This window comes from Leuciscus leuciscus (genome assembly GCF_965113295.1).
Source record: "Leuciscus leuciscus genome assembly, chromosome: 16".
Classification (NCBI taxonomy): domain Eukaryota; kingdom Metazoa; phylum Chordata; class Actinopteri; order Cypriniformes; family Leuciscidae; genus Leuciscus; species Leuciscus leuciscus.
In genome coordinates this window covers 25,146,865-25,170,905 of record NC_138740.1, presented here as the reverse complement: position 1 = coordinate 25,170,905, position 24,041 = coordinate 25,146,865, and the positions used below count along the sequence as shown (strand labels likewise).

At 39.5% G+C, this 24,041-nt stretch overlaps 1 protein-coding gene across 1 annotated transcript; it reads left to right on the top strand.

Annotated features, from left to right (window-relative positions):
* Positions 1-566: 566 nt before the first annotated feature.
* btc (betacellulin, epidermal growth factor family member) lies at positions 567-15,839 on the top strand. The gene is made up of 6 exons (XM_082141993.1): positions 567-780; positions 1,174-1,278; positions 2,901-3,018; positions 3,099-3,245; positions 3,357-3,490; positions 14,779-15,839. Exons 1-5 carry the CDS (start codon positions 750-752, stop codon positions 3,487-3,489), a joined length of 534 nt encoding a protein of 177 aa, XP_081998119.1. The 5' UTR covers positions 567-749; the 3' UTR covers position 3,490; positions 14,779-15,839.
* The last annotated feature ends 8,202 nt before the right edge of the window (positions 15,840-24,041 follow it).

Here is a 24,041-nt window from a genome sequence, read left to right as displayed (position 1 = left end):
CTGACTTAATTATTTCTTTTTAATTTTTCTTCTGAGATTTCTTCTTTTTTCAACAAGCTGTCAGAGTTGGGTACTCCACTTAAAGATCATATAGCCTATGGTGTGATATAGGTCATTCAATTTTCAGCACTCAATAAAAATCCTTATTGAATGTGTGTTTGGCCTCTCTCTCGAAACCTTGCTGCCATTCTTTGCCTACGGCTATACTTTTTGTGATCAGGGGGTTTTCAATGGGTGGTCTACTGTAAGGGAATATTTTTAAATTATATCAAACTATTTTTATTTATTTTTTGTGCAAAAAAAAAAAGTAAAAGAAAACATGTAGCCTTATTTGTAAACTTTAAATGTAGCTCATCTGTGATTGAAAGTGAAATGTTTTTGCAATGTAAGCATCATAACAAAGTAATGATGGTATCTGTATGTCAGTATAGGGAATGCTCAATTTTATGCAATATGCATCAATATGAATCCTTTGCCTAATAAAAGGCATAATAATAATAATAAAATCCCAAAGTCATTCACACATAAAGGCGGGGGAAACTCACTAGCACCTCCCACGCACGCTTTAATAATCGCTAGTCAATCTCTCCTCGAAGCTTGAGGAAACCCGAAAGGAAACTTTGGGAAGACTGCTGAAAAGTTATAAGCGACTCAATAAAATAATCGCTCTAAAATGAACGACATGACAACTGAATCTGAAGCAACACGGGGATCGAAGTCTTCAGTTTGACGCGCAACGCGAAATACAAATGGACATGTTGATTTGGGGAATAATCACAGGTACGATTCACCATTGTTGCTTTGTATTCAACGCCTTTAACTGTGCTCTGTTTGTCTACAAAGCAGCTATAGATTGTAGAATTACCCGTTTGCCAACTTTTCCTTCTTTATTTACTTGTATTTATTCATGTGCTCGTGACATCAAGAGTTGAGAGTCTAACATATTTAACACTGTTATGCCAGTTTCTATTTTTAGCACTGGAATCCAGTTTATCACATTAGAAGACCTTCTATTGGTTAATCATAGAGGGAGGGATTTTAAAGTTTAACCACGATTAAGAGGCCTATACAACCCAGTGTAACATTTGCCTGGAATCCTGCAAAGCAATCTAATGCCACAGTTCTGGAGACATGCATGGAGCCACCTGTGATTTGTTTGTTGTCTGCCCTCAGCTGTTGTCCTATGCAAATACTCCCAGGCTGAATGGAATATCACAAATGCACAGGCGAATGGGACAGTGTCCTGCAATCCCCATGACAACAGCAGCAACTGCACAGGTAAATATCAATGGCACCCCAACCTGTTCTTCTCAAATAATGGGCTAGCCAAGTTTGAGATATTTTCCATTTGCTCCGCTTTCAAGATTCCACCTCATTCCCACTGGGCATGACATAAAAGCCTTGATAGCTTGACCACCAGCTGAGGAGTTAAATAGGGTATTAGATTAAAATATATTTTTATAGCATGAAAAAGCTGGTGTTATTTGATCACAAAATTCTGTCAAAGCATTTGCTTAACAAGAAGGATATTATAATCTGTTCACTGAGGACAATTGGACTGTTATAATAATAATAATTCAGTTTCTTAGTCCCCTTCAAACCTTATTTGTAATTTTATTTAAGAATTGATAATACTCTCAAGCTCAAGTTTAGCTTCTCTGAATAGCAGGTAATCATCAGATCATGTTACATGTGGCCAGAGGTTGTAATTAGACCCTTTCCCATTCAACTTTTAGTTCATTCTGAAGTCAGAGCTCAAGTTTCAGTTTCTGTAGAGCGGTCTCTTTTCTAGCTCAGTCCTTTGAACTGAGTTTGGCTTTTACAGTGCCTTGTATAACGCACACAAAATATTGTAAATGAGTAAACGGACAACCTTAATTACATTACTCTGTATTTTAAGGATGCACAATATATAGACTGTAATGGATCCACTGAAGTCGAGTCAGTTTTCTGAGCCCAAATGCAGTTTATTCCATAATTCAAAAAGTGTACAAACAAAGCAATAACTTGAAAATAAACATAGCTTAAACATTAACTTGACTAAATATGGCATGGACATGATACTCACAGCAGTGGACTACAGCATCAAATGATGACAAGGCTAGACTAAAACACATGTAAATACATAGACTACCGATGAGCAGATGATAAACACCTGAACGCAATGAAACAATTAACCAATGAAAAGGTAACAAATGAAAACAAAAGCACATGGGATGAACACAAGAGAAACTGGGAATCATGTGACAACAAAGAGCCCAACCAAGCACCAGCCTTACACTGAGATTATGTTTGTTATTGATTGACTGTTATTTTTACATTTAGATTACCTTTGCCATTAGCTAACTCTTACATAAAGTTTACCTTTAAAAACACAAATAACTATGTTAAATGTAATTTTTAACAAATGTTTTTTCATGAATCCCTAAATTCACTTGACTGATTTTAGTTTTTGGTGTTTATTTTGAATTTAATCAGACTAAATAGTATAACATTTTAATATCGGCCATAATAACATGAAAATAATTATTGGACAGAATTTTTTGTTTCTATTACACTTCTTTTAATTGCTTTTTAAAATTTCTATTTCAAAATAAATGCTGTTCTTTCGAACTTTCTGTTAATCAAAGTATCATAGTTTCCACAAAACATTAAGCAGCACAACTGTTGTCAACATTGATAGAAATAAGAAATGTTTCATGAGCCCCAAATCATCATATTATAATGATTTCTGAAGGATCATGTGACACTGGAGAGTTCAGCTTTAAATCAAATAAATGCAGTCTTGTTGAGCATAACAGACAGCTTTCAAAAACATTAAGAAATGATTGATCTTGCACTTTTGAACATTAGTTTACATGTTTGATGGTGATATGTATCCTGGCTTTAAATCTATACAGATTCAAAAGATGACAACAAATGGAGTGGTCACTTCTCTAAGTGTCCAAAGGAATATAAGCATTACTGTATCCATGGTGTTTGCCGTTTTGTGGAGGAGCAGAACACTCCTTCATGCAGGTGAGACTTTGACCTGTCCATCACTCAACCAATCAGAGCTCAAGTAAAAGTTGAATCATTTTTTTTATACTTTTGCACAGATGTGAAACGGGATATATTGGCTCTAGGTGCGAATATCTTGATCTTAATTACCATGTGGGAGAACGAAGAAAAATAGTCATCGCATGTGTGGTCGCAGGATTGGTCTTTCTGATTTTGCTCATCGTCTTCATATGCGTCTGTACACAGTGAGTGATGTGTTACACTATTAAGAGCATTGGACCTTCAAGTGTCGGTCTTCAGTGTTTATTTAATCTTTAATGTTGTTCTTTTTACCGTCTTCCTACTTTGTTTCAAAGTAAACGATATAAACCATGTAGAAAGAAGAAGAGAAAAAAGGAAACAAGTGATGAAGATGAGAAGCTCAATGCACTAAACACACATGAAGCTTTAGCTGCTCCGGTCGACACATGCGACACTAATGTGGTATGAAGTGAGTATTTATTCTTCTCTTGCCTCATTCATTTTGCATTAACCGCGTATTGCATTAGGGCCACTCCCTGTTCAGATCATGTAAAACATTGGTTCTTATAGTTTAGGAATCTGATTTTAAATCTGATATCAAGTGACAACCCAATGCAATACCAAAATTGTTTATCATACAAAACAAAATATTTTAATTAATTGGTTTATTGTTGGTTTCTGAATGTTTCTTCATGCTGTTTGCAACTAATATTTCACTGCATAAAACACATTGTGTTCAGTACAAACTAGGGGTGGGACAAAAGTTTGTCCTAGGAGATACTAGGGGTATCGTTGTCCTTCTCCGTGTGATACGAGAATCATTACACTGGTGCCAAATATACATTTTTTATAAATTACAGTTTTTCTCCATTGGTTTGGCTCATTTCTTGAAACAGAAATTACATTCTCAAAAATCTAAGATCATTTGGCAAAACAGTGTTACAGTTCAGCACAACACTATAGCTCACTTGCAAAAGCTCATATCTTTCCCAAAACTGTTCACTCATGCTTCAAAACTAAATTTGTTTCCCATATAAAGAGTCAGTTGCCACGAAAATGGCAAAGATCCTTCTCAATTGCTTTGGCTCATTTCTTGAAACAGACCGGACGTTCTCAACACTCTTGGTGCTTTTGCCAAAATAACGTGGATGGTTCGGCACAACACCATGGTTCACCTGCAAAAGTTCATACCTCTCCCAAAACAGTTCACTCATGTGTCAAAACTAAATTTCCTTCTCATTTAAACAGTCAGTGCCCCCAAAATGCTTCGTCCCTTTGGCATTGTGTAAGCACTGCAAGTTTTTCAAAATGTTTTGTCACTATGGCAGAGGACCATTGAAATATCCCTCATGTACACCTTTCAGTCTTAGCCCAGTCCTTCATTGACAATGGTTACTGTACTGTTTTTTTGTCTAGCTAACAGAATACAATTGTGTATAAAACTGAAAAAAAGAAATGGGATTTTAGGGTAAGAGTAGCCTCCAAGGTTTGACATCACACATTGCACTCATACTGCCAAGGAAATTGTAACCATTATCATTCACACACATAAAGTAACTTCCATACATCAGAGTAAAAAGAAAATGTATACAGCATAATATACTGAATACACAAACAAAAAACAATGAAAATTATGCAGCCTACAGTGCTGTAAATAAAGCTGGAGTTTCACAACTAACAGTTCTTCACTGGTCGCTGTCCTCACCCTCCCTCTCCTGGCCACCGTCCTCACCCTCCTGGCCATCCACACGCTGCTGTCTGTCTGGCCACAGATTCTCGTCCACATCACAGCGTATATTCTCCCTTGCGATGCAACGAGGGAAGAAATGGCGTGCATGTCGCAACCATCCCCTACACTGATCTCCTGTAATATTCTCACACGCAGCGTCCATTGCATGGAGCAGGGACTTCTGATCTTGAGCCCGATGCTCATACACTCTCCACCTCCAAGCGGAGAAATACTCCTCAATAGGATTGAGGAAAGGAGAGTAAGGTGGTAGGAACACCATGACCATCCTTGGATGAGTTGTGAGCCAGGCCCTGATGAGCGGGCCATGGTGGAAATTCACATTGTCCCATACAATGACATATTGTGGTAGGTGAGGACCTACGAGGCCTCTCTCATTTTCAGGGATCAAATCAAAATGAAGGCGGTCCAAGAAGATGAGGAGCTTCTGTGTATTGTATGGGCCAAGACTGGGGATGTGAGTGGCCACACCATTCTCAGATATGGCAGCACACATAGTTATATTGCCCCCTCGCTGGCCTGGGGCCCGGTGGCCAATAATATTTATATATATATATATATATATATATATATATATATATATATAATATATGGTATTCATGGTATTATGTTCTTGACTAATTTTGACAATTGAACAGACTATTGTGCATGTGATGACTTATACAATGAAATGACGCTGACACGTTTTGGAGCGAACAACCATTAGACTGAGAATCAACAATCAGTTTAGATCAACAAGATCTATTCACTTGGAAATTGTGCTAAATGTAGGCTACCTGTACTTAATCATTTGCAAAGATGTACTGAGACATTGAGACATGTAGCCTACTTAGACATTTGCAATTTGATGAAATGAATGAGAAATTCAATTCTGTTGTGAACAATTGCCAAGTGGTTTGGAGGTTTGTCCATGTTGTTTTGAGAATGTCATTTCTGTTTCAAGAAATGAGCCAAACCAATGGAGAAAAACTGTAATAAAATAAGGTGCTCTAAATAGATTTCCCTGCTCCTAGCATAACTACTTCATGGTTTCTCAAGGTGGCGCTCAACACATGAATGAAGGGAGCGTGAACATAAATTAACTAGCCTAAGAAAAAGTTTAACGGGATGGCAGACAGCAGTGTGAGTAAAATAATAGATGCCTCAGCCATGTTTAAGTTCAATGTCTGGACGCACTTCGGCTTTTATACCATTGATGGGACAAACAAAATCAACAGAGTATGCAATAAACAAGAACTGCCTGGTAAAAGTAAAGTGCACTGGTAATACCACGAACATGCAAAGCCACTTGCAACTCCATCACCCTGATCTCACTGAAAATGTTTAATTTACTTAATGTTTAATTTAATTTACAGACTGAAAAACTTTTTGTTGTTTTCTAATGGTTTGGACTTGAATAAAGAGAGAAAACCTGCACTTAACCTTTTCACAAGCATTTTGTTTTCATAGTTGGACAGATATGGTAATGTGTCATTATAGAATTGTCTAGCAATATATTGATTATCGCAGAATTGCTGTATAGTGATATCGGTATCGTGAGCAGTGTATCGTATCCTATCGTGATGTACGATTCCCACCCCCAGTACAAACCACGTTTATCTTTGTTTTTAAATGAACCTGTATGTAATGGCTTTCCAATGCCGTTGCTGTTGATAATAGGAGTAAGCAAGTTTAGAACGCGTACAAACAGAGTCCATGCAGACGGATGTAGATACAAACAAATGTCTTTCTTTATTACTTGTGCTCCATTAAACATGATGTCAAAACTTCTTGTGGCCTTTCCTTGTTCACACGTACACACAAAGCCATTCCTTATAGACAGCATAAAACTAAAAATCCACCTTGCGAGCTACTCTGAGCTAAAACTGTGTGCTTCCCAATTACCAACGCACACACTTGTTGCTCAGGTGCTCTAATTATACACAGCTACAGCACCACCCAGTGGACAAAAACTTTACCATCCAACAAATGGCTCCTACACACCAGCCCCTTAATTGATTATGACATATTGACATAATTACAAATTCATACAAAATGGTGCCATAGATACCAATTCAAGTTTTGTACAAATGTATGTAGGGGAGAGTAAATTCAAACACTTAAACACCGTTGAATGCCCTATTTTAGTCTGCTTCTAATAAAAGGCAAAGCTTGCTAATTGGACGTTCTAAGATGTTACTTTTAGTTTGAACTTTTGCTAAACGTACCAAACCCTTGTTGTCAGGGTAGGTCTCCACAACTCTTCCAAGTAGCCATGAACCACGTGTGCTGTAGAATCAGCAATAATCACGATGTCTCTGGGGGGTCTTCGTTCTTTGTTCCACTTTTGTCACTTTTACAACAAGTATTCCTGTACCCATCGTTTCCAAAAGAGATTGGAAATATATTGCACCTGTCTCCATCTCTTTTTGGCATACAGATCAGATCTTTCAAAAAACCCAGGCGGCAATGCAGAATTTCCTCTCATAAGCAGAATGTGATTTGGTATGAGGGCTTCCAAATCATTAGGATCATTGGATAGTTTAGAGAGAGGTCGATCGTTCAAAATAGCTTCCACTTCACACAAGACAGTCTGCAGGGCTTCGTCATCCAATGTTTGTTGTCGAAGGACTGCACAAAGAATTTGTCACACCATTCGAACTATGCGCTCCCATACTCCACCGAAATGAGAGCCTGTAGGAGGATTGAAGCTCCACTGAACTCCCTTCTGCAGTAAAGCCCTTTGAACCCTTTCGTTGTTTAATGCAGTGAGAGCCTCCTTTAACTCCCGCTCAGCTCCGATGAAGTTCGTCCCGTTATCAGACCTCATGTGAATGACCTGTCCACGACATCAGGCAAATCATTAATGCAGGAGTTTGTATCTAGCGAGTATGCCATTTCCAAATGGACAGCTCTACTTGCCATACAAGTAAAAATCACTCCATAGCATTTCACTTTACTTCTTTCCCTTTTCACTTCAACGGGCCCAAAAAAATCCACTCCAACGTTAGTAAAGGTGGCAGGTCAGGGGTGATCCTTTCCACTGGAAGGTCTGCCATCTTCTGTTCACCCAACTTCCCCTTATAACGTCTACAGATGACACACTTGGAAATTATCTTTCTTGCAACAGAGTTGGCGTTTGTAATCCAATACTTAAACCGGAGCTTGGAAAGCATCTGATTTCTGCCACTATGACCCAACTGTTCATGAATGTCTCGAAGCATGAGATGTGACACATGCTGATCTTTAGATAACAAGATGGAATGTTTAATTTCAGTCGGCATAGATGACTTACCAAGTCTTCCTCCCACTAGCAACAGTCCATCACACAACACAGGATCCAAACTATAGACAGTACTGTTTCTTTTAACACCAACATTTCTACCCTTAAAGGCATGGTAGGCAGGATTTTTCTAAAAAACTTTTTCCCAAATTTGTTTAAACTGTCTTTATATACCAATACATAGTTCAAATGTAAGTACTCTGAAAATGAGAGTATAAAAATCAAGTGTCTGTAGTCCTCTCAGGGCTGCAATAAACACAGCTACTTATTCCATTCACTCCCACCCTCTCCCTTCTGGGCTCCTACCAAAGCCACGCCCCCAAAACACATGAACGCGCGATGCCGACCGCTCAGCTGGAGGACGCGTTTGCCAGCGCCGAGCAGAGAGGAGCGCAGTGCATGCGTTTTGGGGGCGTGGCTTTGGAAGGATTTTAGAAAAATCCTGCCTACCCTGCCTTTAAGCTCAGCAATTTCCTCTTGGGAATTGATCCTGTTGACTCAAACGAATTATGCCATTCTCAGCCATAGACAGATTCTTCACAGTCAAACTTTGTCTGCCCAGAGATGCTTTAAATTCCTGTAATTTTACATCTACAGCAACACTGTCAATCTGCTCCAAAGATAGCTCCTTTCGTTTGCGACTCAGCTCCATCAGAAGTTTCTGCAGTTTCAAATACCTAGCAACTGCAACTTTCAGACGTTTCCATTCTGAGAAGAAATGAATAAGTTGACTTGTGGCATTCTGTCCATTCTGTAAGACCACAGCATTGACTTTCAACTTTTTAATCTCTGGGTCATCAGTCAATATCAGATCACTTGTTGGAAACTGTGTCTCACTCGGCTTCCAGAAAAAGTGGAACCATCAATCCTTCGCTTATATGAATCATCTGCTGGATTTTCTTTTGTGGGCACGTATCTCCACTGTTGAGGTTGTGTTGTCTCTTACGTAAGACACTCTATTAGCGACGAATGTATGAAACTGTTTGTCCTCATTCTTGATGTAATTAAGGACAGTCATGCTGTCAGTCCAAAAGACAGAATCTTCCAAAGAAAGTTGCAGCTCCCTCTTTAAGATGTCAACCTTGACAGCCAGGACAGCCGCTTTAAGTTCCAAACGAGGTATGGTCACTGGTTTCAGTGGTGTTACTCTAGCCTTGCCCAGCAAGAAAGCCATATGTACCTTGTTTGTACTGTTCTGCATCTCAAGATAGGAAACCGTGCCGTATCCGCAAGCATCAACAAAGTGATGTAAACAAGCATGAGAGGGGAGTTCAAATTCCATGGGTTTAAAACATCTGTTCACCTGGAATTCTGCAATTCTGTCCAATACAAAAATCCAATGGTTCCATTTCTTCTGGAGGATCGATGGTATGGCATCATCTCACCTCCTTTTTGACAGAGAACAGTGAGATTTTAACCATAGAGATGGCCACTTCCTCAGAAGAGACGCTCTTCAGACAGTCATCTACGTAAAAGTTACTGTTGATGGTTTCAATTACCTCAGCTGGAAAGTCTGCTTGATTGTCCTTTGCGGTCTGTTTCAAGGCATAACAAGCGCAACTTGGAGAAGACACAGCTCCGAAAAGATGAACTGTCATCCTAAATGTAATGGGCTCTCTTGTCAATTCTCCATCAGGCCACCACTAAAAACTAAGAAAATCAACCTCTTCTTCAGCCACTTTAACTTGATAGAACATTGGCTACTGGTTCTTGCCTGAATCTCATCAGCACACCTACCAAAGAATTAAGGTTAGGGCCTTGCAACAATTTACTATTAAGTGATGTTCCTTTATTTGTTGCTCCACAGTCGAACACAACTCCAAGCTCTTTTTAGGATGAAACACCCTGTGATGAGGAATGTACCAAACTTTGCCATCCAAACGAATCTAGTTGGTGAGATGGTACCTTCTCTGCATAACCTTTAAGTACAACATCAGCAAGAAAATGAGAGTACTTCTCATGAAACCCTTTGTTTGTTTCCAGATTCCTTTTCAGGCCATTTAGTTGCCTAGCAACACAGAATTTGTCAGGTAACATGACATTATCTGTCTTGAATGGCAATTTTAGGCTATAATGTCCATCCTGGAGCATGACTGTACGGGTCATTATGTCCACAAACCGAAGATCTTCCCTTGACATTTCTCTTTTATCAGCAGTCCTTTCGCTGAAATCATGATTGAAATGATTGTTGAGCAGCTCCTCCAATTTTAACAACAGAAATTCTGTTAACAGTAACCGCAGAATGCCCACTGATTTCCAGTCCATCAATAACGTTGCAGACACGGATTGTTCCTGACCCATGGTACAAAGAAGAATGTTGACCCTCTTTCCACTCAGATTCAGCTCGTTTATTAGATGTTCTCAACAAAAAGTAGCTGAGCTTCCCGGGTCCAGAAAAGCATAGGTCTGCATCACGTTGTTACCTGTAATAGCTTTCACTTGAACCGGTATGATTGGCATTAAACTCCTCTCGTTACCAGCCCCTGTATGACCACAAGTTTGAGCAGACACTACTTTACGCCTTTCCTCTAACTCTTTCACAGTTACCTCTGTAGTGGCAAACAATTTTACATCACTGAATAAGAGACAAACATGGATCAATTGTCTTTAACAATTATTTATTCCCTTGCAAGGAAAGGTCAGCAGTCATACAGTTATTACAAAGTGCCTGCAGAGTGTGACAACGAGTGGGGGGTATCCTTCATTCTTTATAGTTGTTCCTCCCCCAAGGTTGTTTTCCCGAGGCTACATCAAGATACATCTTAGCCATAACTAACATATTGTTTAGATTTGTCTATCATACTTAATCATATTACACCCTTGAATGGAGACTCTCTGTCTCGGTCATACATTCAGTCACATTAACTTTTGTCCGGTCATATACAAAGATATACACATACATACAGTATATTAATAAGAATATGTATCGACACCACATTAATCTAATTACCATCATATTTCTAAGATTCTATGAATATAATTAAGTGCAAACATAATAGAACATTACATTTCTTCCATACCTCCTTGCGATATATGTGCAGGCTAATCGGATGTTCTTCTCCAGGAACATAACTCGTATGTCCTGTCATTAGACAACCAAAACAAATTCCCTTGGCTTTCAAGAATTCAATCTTGTCTCGTTGAGTCTTCTTCTTCAAAGCAAAACATCTTTCCAATGGATGTTGATTTGCACAGAACAAACAGTTTCCATTAGACTTAGATACAGAGCCGTATTCTTGCTGTAATGACACAATGTCAGTTTTCTTAGATGGAACTGAACAGCAACATCAGTGGCGAAACTATTCCCTCTAAATGTCTTGCGCGCTTGGGTTTTGAATTTACCTGTGCCTTGTTTGCCCTGGATATCTCCAAACACAGGATCAGATGCCACCTTAACCTGTTTTTCTACAAACTTGACGATGTGTGAGAACTTTGCTCTGCCTTGACTGGTCTCCATAATCTCACAAGCCTGAGCACTCCATTGCTCTCTCAGCTTGTAAGGTAACTTTGTTACAACAATCTTCATCTTGCTAGGCATGTTAAGTTCTTGCATGTATGAAAGTTCATCGATGGTATTGCAACATGTACGCAAAAACAAAGCATAAGCCTGTAATCCCTGCACATCCTCGGCCTTTAAAGCGGGCCAGCCCAAGGCTTTCTCCAGATAGGCAGTAGTTACCTTGAATTCATTACCAAAATGTTCTTTTAATAATCTTTTGGCCAATGCATAGCCTCTGTCTGGGGCCATATGTTGGCAACTGCAGACTAGGTCTTTAGGTTGCCCCCTAGTAAACTGCTTGAGAAAATACAAACGATCCTTTTCATTACTAGTTTTCTCTTCAATGCCATGTTCAAACGCTCTGATAAATGCAATATACTGCAATGGGTCACCATCAAAGACTGGGATCTCTCTTTTTGGTAAGATACGAGGATTTCCATGCTGTTGAATAAGAGAAGATGTCAATTCCTCTTGTCTTTTTAAGACTTCAAGCAGGGGATTACCATGAGGAGGAAGAACATGTGGGATTTGATCGACTCCTGTATTGCCTTGTTGCACTTGAGCAGAATAATGGAAATCAGATTGTTGAGCTGTGTGGAATTTTTGTTGATTTCTCCATCCTTTCCTTTGATTTTCTGTGATAACTTGCGATGCAGAGACATCAGCTGCTCCAGCTGTATTCATTGGCATTGAATTCACTGGTACATATTCATTTGCATCGAGATTCAAACACTTGGGCCAAGAAGAATCAAACTTGAGGTTATCAGTTGCATTAATCACACTTGATTTTGAACTTGAATTGCGTGAACATTTGCTTTGATTATCAGACTTTTGCAACACAGCGATCTTTGCGTTTGAAGCTGCTATTCTCAAATCCTCCTCCCACGCATGTTTGGCCTTCAATGCAGCAGCATGTGCCATAAGTGCAGCCTTTTCTGCCTCCGCTTGATGAACTGCTGTGTGAGCGGTGTTTACTACGTTTGGAGGTAGTATGAGACACATTTGAGACGCTGTCTCCCAGACCAACGTCACTACATACTTCACCCACTTCAGAGCTTTTCTAACCTTATGCTGTGCCTGATAACCATTTATTCACATGTTCAATGAACTCATTATTTGGTATCATCTTAGCTTTAAACCATATTTCATGTTTTTCAGCTTCATCAACAGGTAAAATAACCAACAGTGACTCATGTGCTTCTTTAGCCTCTGAACATAACCTCTTAAAATCTTCCAAAGCCAAGCGTACCTCAGGTTCATATTCTTTATCTTCATAGATTAACCTGTTAATTAACTCTATTAGTTTCTGAGCCTTGTTTAACTTACCCCTTCTTAAGTTTTTCCATTAAAGCCTTAGCTGTTAATTTAACAGGTCTTTTCACTCTTTCAGACTCTTTTCAACATTAGGCAGGTTTTAATTTGACTCATTAAACCCTTTAGCATTCATAGACCTCTCATTGTGAACAAACATACAATTCAAACACACAATGTTCATCGGTCTTTGGCAACCAACGCATTGGAATTATGCGATTTTGTGCACACAATATCACATGGCCATGTTAATGCTGCAACAACGTACCTACAATCCAGTCGATCGGCCCTTTAACAGCCAGATGATCGCGTGGCGTAAATCCAACGATGAAACCAGCAAGGGGGAAAAATATAATCCAAAATGAATCCACTGAGTTAAATCCAAGGCTTGAATCCAGCCAAACATCTTGACGATCCTCACGTGCAGCAACACAATGACTTTATCCAAACAGCCTCCCTCTGTCCGTCGAAATAAACGTTTTGACTTTTACTCCAGACGATCTCCTTTATCCAGTGAAGCACAGTTTTTTTACTTTTTGTAATGGCTTTCCAATGCCGTTGCTGTTGATAATAGGAGTAAGCAAGTTTAGAACGCATACAAACAGAGTCCATGCAGACGGATGTATAGATACAAACAAATGTCTTTCTTTATTACTTGTGCTCCATTAAACATGATCTCAAAACTCCTTGTGGCCTTTCCTTGTTCACACGTACACACAAAGCCATTCCTTATAGACAGCATAAAACTAAAAATCCACCTTGCGAGCTACTCTGAGCTAAAACTGTGTGCTTCCCAATTACCAACGCACACACTTGTTGCTCAGGTGCTCTAATTATACACAGCACCACCCAGTGGACAAAAACTTTACCATCCAACAAATGGCTCCTACACTGTATTTAATGAAATCGGTGTCATATTTTATTTTATCTGACATAGTTTTGTTAAAAAAAATGTATAGGGTATGTTTATACAACAACGATGTACTAAAAATAAAAGTTTTTCCTTTGCTTTTTTTGTGTACAGACGAAAACGTTGTTAAAACGATCACCGTTACCAAGGATCCACAAAAATGGCTTAAAAATGCTGTATTCTGCATGCCAGGCCAGTAGTTGGTGATGTCACTTTGTAAAGAAACACTACATGCTTATAGACTACACACATAATACGCATGCGCATGACATCACCCGTTTCTCAAAATCACGTCACGATTTCAAAAGTTTACAGATTTCAGGCCACCAAAAATTTGTTGTATAAATGAACAGCCAAAACGCATAAAAAGTTTCCCATTTTCAGTTGAAAATGGTGTTGTGTAAATGGCCCCTTATGATGTCTATATTGGCATCTGATGAATTTGTCTAGCCTTTATTAAAGGGATAGTGCACCCAAAACATTTTAAATTCTATAATCATTTACTCTCCCTTATGTCAATCCAAAACTTTTATGAGTTTGAGCATTAAATATCAAAATATCACAATTATATTTGGATGCACAAGTGTTGACACCAGTTTTCTCTTTTAATTAGAGAAAATATATTTTTATGTATATTACATATATATTTTTTTTTTTTTTTTTTTTTGCTTAATCCACTATCATAACCACTTGTTATCTGATTCTTATTAAACAAAATGTCCATCTTATTATAACATTAAATATTTGCTCCAATCAGGAATTGATCTGTATTCTGTACCAAGCTCTATAAAACTGCATGACCGTTTTTCCATACCATACAAGGACCTTGACTAGTCATACTCACTTAGTTCATGCCAAAATCATTTTAGATGTGCACAGCAAGCTCTGCAAAGGAAAGTATGGAAACAATATCCAAAATGCTTGTTTGATGTGTGGATATATTGTGATGCTGTTCAGACCTTGGTTGCTAGGAAGTCAGGTCAAATTTTAGTTCAAATAGATGGGTCTAATTATCTTTTTTGTTTCAGTAAAAACAGTGAAGTGATCCTGCCAGGGTTGGGAATGGCCTGGAAACGTGGACTTGTCCTGCCAAGTGATGAATGCAGTGCTTTACAGTATAATCCTGAGTGGACTTTAAATGAATTTGGGAGATATGGTGTGTCAGGCAACCTTTGCCATTTTGTGTGCTACTGTTTACCTCATTCTTCATGCCACAAAAGATTTGTATACCTTTCAGAAAAAAAGTGTCGATGAACTGAACAAATATGCCTTCAGAGAGGCTGTAATGACAAAGTGGTGCCGTTCAATATGCTGCATGCAAACAAAGCCTATCCATGTTGGTGTAGATATCAGCCTATTTCTATTGCATACGAAGCACAGAATATTGAAAGCAGTTTCCATATAATGTTAAATTGAAAATTTTATTATAACAGTTTAAACAGTTTCTGGAAGTAGTTCTCCTGACAGTAACGGACCAAAATCTTCTATTAACTTTGATTTATTTATTAACATGTAAATACAAAACGTTTTGCTTTGTTTGATTTTAAAAGAATATATTAAGTAAATTGTGGAGGGAAATTACCATGTATATATGTGACAAAGTATTTTTGTTTTCTTTATTGAGCTTTTTGACAGAAAAGTATAATAAATAAAAATATTTGCAATTTGTTCAAAAATATTTTGTGATAAACTTTTTTAATGAAAGAGAATAATTTTATATATTTGTGTTCGGTTAGATACAGTTTGGAAATATGTTATTTGCTGGTGATGTAAAGTTAGGTGTATGTTTCACATGCTGTTCAGATTTCTATTGTAAGCACTAAACATTTGAGATTTTCTTTAAATGCAAAGCTATATTTACTTCATACCATAAATTGTCTTTATAAAGTAATTAATGTGAGTATTGTTACACAAGAAAGTCTGGTTTTAAGAGATGTATTTTTATTTTATTTTTATGTAAATGCTTGCATTATTTTCTGTAAACAAGGTGAATGTGGCACATAAACTGATCATTTCTTCACGCCAAGGTGGAAAATGTCCATGGAATGTGCAAAGATGCTTGGTTAGAATAAACTGTCGTCCAACCCTGCTTCCAAGAAATGTTCCATCTGCTTAATTGCCCTAGTTTCAACTGCCCTCAAACATCCAGTCTGTGGGATTATTTAACCGTTATCATTATAGATAAAGCTTTGAAGAGGTCGTAATAACTTTTATTACTCATACGTTTTTGAAGCTTCAGTCTGTGCTGATGCCAATAGAAACTGGCTGGTGTGACCAGCACGGGCAGACCTCGTGTTTCAACACAGCCATAAATAGCTCTTCTTGGCTTGATGTCAGTGATTGGAGAAGGACAGGAATCCAGCACCTCATTTGGTGGGACCTTGTGAGGCAGACGTTTTTCCATGATATTTATCAGAGCTGTGTCAAATGTAACTGAACATCACTTAACCAGACAACAGTATGCATTGATTTCAAGCCTGAGTCTTTGATATTTTCTAAAGTATTTTTTGTTGGAAGCAGTGGCGCCTCCAAGGGGGGGCCAGGGGGGGCCACGGCCACCCCCAAAATGACACTGGCCACCCCATTGGCCCCCCCAACCAGAAAGAGTGGAGTTTTTAGTATAGTGATTTTATTTTATAAATTAACATAGTTATTAATGAAACACTATATTAAAAAATTAAAATAATAAACTTGTAGGCTATTATATGAGCTGTATAATACGCTCTCAACCCCTCCCCCTCTTTACGTGCATTGCGGCAACTTCGCGCACTTTACACGTGCAGCCGCCATAGCCGCAATACCGCGAAGCATGCAGCACATGGACATGGTTCGTTCAAGTTCAGGAGGATCAAGCAACGCAGGAGAGGAACGGGGGTTGGAGGTAACGGAACAAAAAAATAAATAAATAAAAAATTACACTGCCTACGTAGCTTCAATGCAGGGACAGCGCCAGAGAAATTTTAACGCATGTGCTGAGTGGGTGCTAGATCATTGACGGGGAGCTGCGCAAAACTTGGTCACTAAATATTAATATTCAGTTATGTTAATGATCACAATTAAAGTTTTAATTTTATTAAATTGAACAAGCGCAACATTCAGCATTCAATCAAATAGGCCTATTCTAAAAGATGTAGGCTATTATTAATAATAATGTTATTTCAACACAATATCTCGTTATTTCGAAATAATATGTGTGCATGCATATGTAAATCCGGTGACGCGTGTATTGATTTTTATTAATAAACAAGTGTTTTCTCTAAAAGTGTCGACTCGGCTGCAAAGATGAAGTTGACGATCGCCATCTCTGTGTGAACGCGCCTATAGAGAGAAATGCACATAAATAAGCCTAATGGATTACATAATCAGAGAGTAGCCTTTTTCTTTTTTCGTTTTGAATTATTTCGTTTAAAGACATTTCAAGCTTTGTGTATTTGATTTATTTGTCATGTCTGTGTGAGGCATACACCGAGTTTCGTTAAGTTAGGATGTGCTAGTTCACGTACAATGCAACAATGCAAGTGAGCGCGCAGGCGCCTCCGTTATATTTGTTTCGTAGCCTATTCATTAAATACAGGCAACTGGTTGATGAAAAATTGATTAAAATTAAGATACAATTTATACAAAACGAAATTCACTTTAAAGAAAGGCTTTTCTACAAAACAACTTCAACTTCAATGGTCAAAATCATGTCTGACCCGCTCCATGTCTCATATTGCACATCCTTACTCGCTCATGTTGTTCTGTTCACTTTTCATAAATCATCATAAATGAAAAAAAAAATAACATTACAATATTTTAACAAATATGAAACTAAATGCGTTTTTTAATGGCTACAACATTATAGTAGGCCTACATACCCTCTATTTGTACAAATTTCTGCACATTCATTTAATTCTGAATTTTGCACAAGTTGAAAGGTATTTGTTCAAATCAAGTTCACGCGTGCATTTATTAATCATTATGATACTAAAATCCTAACAAATAGGCTATGCTATGTACAAAAAAAATCGAGCTTCCCCTCGATGTTGTTATTCAACAGATGAGCCCATAATATGAACGCATTTACACGTTAAGCATTTCCTCCCATATAAAACCAATGTGGCTTAATGCAGATTAGAATGTCCCCTTATTTTTTCGAAATAACGAGATATTATGTCGATACTAGGCTGTGTCTACCGCGTGGTCTCCTTTTTGATCAGCGGAAACGATTTTTGCTTGTTTCGGATCTGACTGTCCAGCGTATTTGAAAAAGTTAAGCAAACTTTCCTGTCTTTTTTACATTTTTCCTCTGAGTGAAACGATCGAGGCTATACAGCAATCTCGACTCGTACAACAAGCGCGCACGTTACAAATATTGAACACTACACAAAAAGTAATTTTATTTTTTTTCATTTAGGCATTTAATTTTAGTGACACGGGAGGTGCCGGATGATGGATCCAATAAAAAAGGTTCCGGATCCAATGTCGGAGGTGACGGAACGTGTTCCGGCTCAAATTAAGCCCTGGTATTGTGCCACCCTAACATTTTTGCTGGCCCCTTTCGGCCACCCTATGAAATAAATCCTGGAGGCGCCACTGGTTGGAAGATGTAAAGCCTGTGATAGATCATTATGTGAGCCTGGACCACAAAACCAGTCTTATGGGTTTTTAATTTTATTTTTTATTGAGATTTATACATCATCCGAAAGCTGAATAAATAAGCTTTTCATTGATGTATGGTTTGTTAGGATAGGACAATATTTGGCCGAGATACAACTATTTGAAAATCTGGAATCTGAGGGTGCAAAAAAATCTAAATATTGAGAAAATCGCCTTTAAAGTTGTCCATTTATGTCCACGATTGTGCTGCATCCACTCACAAAAATACATTTTTGATATATTTAAGGTAGGAAATTTACAAAATATCTTCATGGATCATGATCTTCACTTAATATCCTAATGATTTTTGGCATAAAAGAAAAATCTATATATTTGACCCATACAATGTTTTGTTGGCTATTGCCAAAAATATACCCGTGCAACTTGTGACTGGTTTTGTGGTCCAGGGTCACATATTATCTAAGGCCCATTTAAACTTTTGTTCCACCTGTAGCAATGACCTGTGTTGAATGTCTCATTCGGCTGAATTTCCCCTGAACTAAAGCAGCAGGAAACGAAAATGTAAGGCGTGTCTCAAAGTGAATGAAATAGGTAACCGATACAACACTCTTTCTGAAAGAGTAAAGAGATCACTCACCTTTTTTCTCAAAAAAATGTTCTTAAAGCTATATGATATCTTTTATCAGTGAGACAGTAAGTTGAACTCGAGAATCAGTCAAATTTGTGAGAATCACTGACTGCTTTTGTGAACTGAATCAACTGATTCTTTGACAAGACAAACTCAAAAAACAATTAAAATGGTTTTTAGAAGAACTAGATTTTCTGTGAATAATTACTTAAATTAAGCTATTCAGTTGCTTCAGAAGATTTAAAATATAGTTTTTTCACCCCACGCCAAAAAGAGTCCAACTCAAGGAGCCAGAGGGGAGGGCAAATAAAATTTGGATTTCTCTGACCTACATATGTGCATTTTAAGGTGTTTAAAGGCCAATTTTTGGGGGGATAACAATAGCTTTAAAAGCATGTCAGTGGGCAGTAGCATAAATTATTTGTCAAGATAACAGATTCTTAAAAATGAGAATGAGGATAAATGTTGCAATGAATGATCCACACTACAAAATGGAAATGCAGAATGTTTCTGCTTATTGTTGACAATACACATATTCCAAACGGGAATGGCCTTAAATGAGAAATCTTTCAAGGATTATTTTGCATAGATGTTACATTTCAATCAAAAACCAGTGCAATCTTTTTAAAACTAATCAGTTTAAAGTTCAATTGTTCACTCCTAAAGACAGTCACTTGTCGCCACCTACTGGCTTAATGATGCAAGTGGTGCAAACACAGACAAGAGGGGTGATACAAATGGTGAAAAGGCTAATACTGGTACCTATTTTAAAATAATATAAAATATCAATATATTATTCTTTAATCAGTTCTATGCAGCAGAATCAGATTTAACAGAATTTTTTTTTACCAATTGTCGAAATAAAGTAGGCCTAGTACTACAAAGCTATTTTTGTCAGAGCAGGAGCAGATCAGGGAGAGGACCAGTGAACGAGAGGATCGTGATTCGTGTAATTTTACCAGTGTTGCCCAGCACGGCTATACACCATGTTACAGCAGAGTAGTAGGCCTACTATTGCAAAAAGAAACAAGTCCAGAGAAATTTCATGTCGGCACGTTTTTTAAGCGGACTTTGCCTTTCCAATGAGCGTGAGCAGAACTCGCAACACTCACACACACACACGGAGGTTGCTTGCGGAACATTGAGCAGAACGCGCTGTGGACACGGAGCGGAGAGCACAGCGCACACACACAGCGGAACCGAGGGGAACGGAACGAAGTTATGCTTCTTCGGAAGCGGACTCGCACGCAAAGTCATAAAACACGCTGAGCCAGAGTCAAACCATCGCCGAACACGGAGGGGCGCGGCGGCTTTTTAGTATATTTCGGCCAAAAAACGAAAATGTTATTTTCGGCCGAAAATTTTCGGCAGCCTAAATTTTATTGCATTCCTAATTTTAAGACACCCATATGCTCTCGCGGGCCACATAAAATAATGTGGCGGGCCGGATTTGGCCCGCGGGCCTTGAGTTTGACACATGTGATCTATGGGGTTGTGAACCAGAGCGAACTCTGGAGCAGGTTCTGGACTTTCAGTCTCTGGAACGGACTCAGGGATTTCCTTCATTGAAACCATCTCTGAGATTTCACTCACTGGAACGGACTCAGGAATTTCACTCACTGGAACGGACTTGGGAATTTCTCTCACTGGAATGGACTCGGGAATTTATTATTTATAAAGTTTTATGCTCTCAGGATGGGACTGGATTGAGCGTGTGTAGTGTCATCTTTAACTTAATCATGAATCAGAACCATTTTGCCCAAGGATGTAGTTAATATAATTAACTAAGGGTAGATAACATTTAGCTGGAGCAAGAAACTGAAACTAGATGTACCGCATCGCGGTACAAAATATGACCGCCGCTCAGGCCTGCACTGGCTTTCCACAAAAATAAATGACGTGGAGTAATTTGGCTGTATTGCGTGTTTATGTATATACCTAAAAAAAGTAATAGTATGTGCATGTCTGTCTGTCTGTGTGTGTGTGTGTGTGTGTGTGTGTGTGTGTGTGTGTGTGTATGTGTGTGTATTTGTGTATGTGTGTGTCTGTGTGTGTGTGTGTGTGTCTGTGCGTGTATGTATGTGTGCGTACATGTGTGCGCGTGTGTGTTTGTGTGTGTGTGTGTGTGTCTGTGCATGTGGATTTGTATGTGTGTGTATGGGTGTGTGTCTGTGCGTGTGGATGTCAGTGTGTGTGCATGCTTGCGTTTGTTTGTATTCCTGCATGTGTGTGTGTGACAGTATCATCCTAAACCAGCAACCCTTCGCTCAACAGCACCATCTACAGGCCGATGAGTGTACAGTCACTAAATGTGCACATAAATGAATTTATTTTATACCCCCCCATGGATGAAATTCTACAAAACTTAGCAGAGGATACCCCCAGAGGTTGTCAAGTTAATCATACACATGAAATATGGTGCAGTTCTGAACATCTCCACTGAAGATAGGGGCGATTAAAGCAGAATAATATTGCATTTTCATTTTTTATGGGAGGGGCGCAAATCACAAATGAGTGATTATGGGCTAGGTTGATGTGCCATAAAAATTTCTTCATCCTCGGTGCCACGGTTCAGGTAGTTATTTAGGAAAAACTGCATTTTTTGGGGTTTGGGGGGGCCCAGCGCGGGGGGGGGGGGGGGGGGGTGGCCCCCAGGGACCAAACGAAATTTTTCCGTAGAAGTCTAGTGGGGCTACATGCCCACCAAATTTCATGTTCCCCGGTGTTTCGGTGTCCCTGGTATCGTTGACGAAAAATTTACGGGGGCCCCAGCGCAGGGGGGGGAAGTGGCCCCCGGGGACCAAACAAAATTTTTCCGTAAAAGTCTAGTAGACCAACATACCATAAAAATTTCTTCATCCTCGGTGCCACGGTTCAGGTAGTTATTTAGGAAAAACTGCATTTTTTGGGGTTTGGGGGGGCCCAGCGCGGGGGGGGAGTGGCCCCCGGGGACCAAACGAAATTTTTCCGTAGAAGTGTAGTGGGGCTACATGCCCACCAAATTTCATGTTCCCCGGTGCTTCGGTGTCCCTGGTATCGTTGACGAAAAATTTACGGGGGCCCCAGCGCGGGGAGGGGGGAGTGGCCCCCGGGGACCAAACGAAATTTTTCCGTAAAAGTCTAGTAGACGAACATACCATAAAAATTTCTTCATCTTCGGTGCCACGGTTCAGGTAGTTATTTAGGAAAAACTGCATTTTTTTGGGTTTGGGGGGGGCCCAGCGCGGGGGGGGAGTGGCCCCCGGGGACCAAACGAAATTTTTCCGTAGAAGTCTAGTGGGGCTACATGCCCACCAAATTTCATGTTCCCCGGTGTTTCGGTGTCCCTGGTATCGTTGACGAAAAATTTACGGGGGCCCCAGCGCGGGGGGGGAAGTGGCCCCCGCGGACCAAACGAAATTTTTCCGTAAAAGTCTAGTAGACCAACATACCATAAAAATTTCTTCATCCTCGGTGCCACGGTTCAGGTAGTTATTTAGGAAAAACTGAATTTTTTTGGGTTTGGGGGGGCCCAGCGCGGGGGGGGAGTGGCCCCCGGGGACCAAACGAAATTTTTCCTTAGAAGTCTAGTGGGGCTACATGCCCACCAAATTTCATGTTCCCCGGTGTTTCGGTGTCCCTGGTATCGTTGACGAAAAATTTAAGGGGGCCCCAGCGCGGGGGGGGAAGTGGCCCCCAGGGACCAAACAAAATTTTTCCGTAAAAGTCTAGTAGACCAACATACCATAAAAATGTCTTCATCCTCGGTGCCACGGTTCAGGTAGTTATTTAGGAAAAACTGCATTTTTGGGGGTTTGGGGGGGCCCAGCGCGGGGGGGGGAGTGGCCCCCGGGGACCAAACGAAATTTTTCCTTAGAAGTCTAGTGGGGCTACATGCCCACCAAATTTCATGTTCCCCGGTGCTTCGGTGTCCCTGGTATCGTTGACGAAAAATTTAAGGGGGCCCCAGCGCGGGGGGGGAAGTGGCCCCCGGGGACCAAACGAAATTTTTCCGTAAAAGTCTAGTAGACCAACATACGATAAAAATTTCTTCATCCTCGGTGCCACGGTTCAGGTAGTTATTTAGGAAAAACTGCATTTTTTTGGGTTTGGGGGGGCCCAGCGCGGGGGGGGAGTGGCCCCCGGGGACCAAACGAAATTTTTCCTTAGAAGTCTAGTGGGGCTACATGCCCACCAAATTTCATGTTCCCCGGTGCTTCGGTGTCCCTGGTATCGTTGACGAAAAATTCAGTAAGGTGACGAAAAAAAAAAAAAAAAAAAACTTTGACAATCCCTATATGACCGGCTAGCTACGCTAGCGGCGGTCATAATAAATCATCCAGTCCCATCTGAAAGCAAGCATTGAGCGTAGAATTGCTCCAGCTCACCAGATGGGAATACTCCAAAAAGTCCTCCACATACCGCTCTAGAGGTTGACCGTTCTGGCAGATGGTGTACAGGAGATGGACCTCAGCCCTCTTTCTAGCCTCAGTAAGATCCATGCTTGAGTTTTTAGCCCTATTCAGACAGGACTTGTTTTCCAGGGGGTTGATAGAGAAATTCATGTTTCACAGACGTACTTTGCTATTTTAATCCCCTCTGAATCTGCCAACTCTGTGTTTTTCCTCACACAACCTCTGTAAAAATTCCAGAGCAAATTATCTACTGTTTTTTGGCAAACTCAACGGTCCTCTGAGAAATCTAATCCCGTCCGAATGCGAATGTCTGTGTTTGCTGATGTTGTATTACCTAACGCTTCTCCTCATGCGTTTTTGACCTACCGTTTGTGCAGCAATCTTCAGCATGCTTTCATTTAGTTTCAATATGGATGCTATCAGATGAAAGAAAAAAAAAACATTATAAAATTAATAACTAGAGTCAAATCGTGGAAACTGCAAAGACTACCCATTTTAAAATCAGTGTCAGGTAAGAGTAAGATTCTTACCAGATTTCTCTGCTTGCTTATGTGGGTTTATTATAAACAGCCACTTCTATGAACTCGTGAAATTTACTTAAATAGGGTTTTTATAATAAATTGAAATTTAGGCCTATACGAAGGAGCAGTTGAATGCTTGAATTGGATTG

Bases quoted from the DNA above. Each gene is read 5' to 3' on its own strand.
- btc (XM_082141993.1), top strand. From the start codon at position 750: ATGGACATGTTGATTTGGGGAATAATCACAG. The intron at 781-1,173 runs GTACGATTCACC...GTCTGCCCTCAG, and splicing joins GATTTGGGGAATAATCACAG to CTGTTGTCCTATGCAAATAC. The intron at 3,019-3,098 runs GTGAGACTTTGA...ACTTTTGCACAG, and splicing joins CAGAACACTCCTTCATGCAG to ATGTGAAACGGGATATATTG.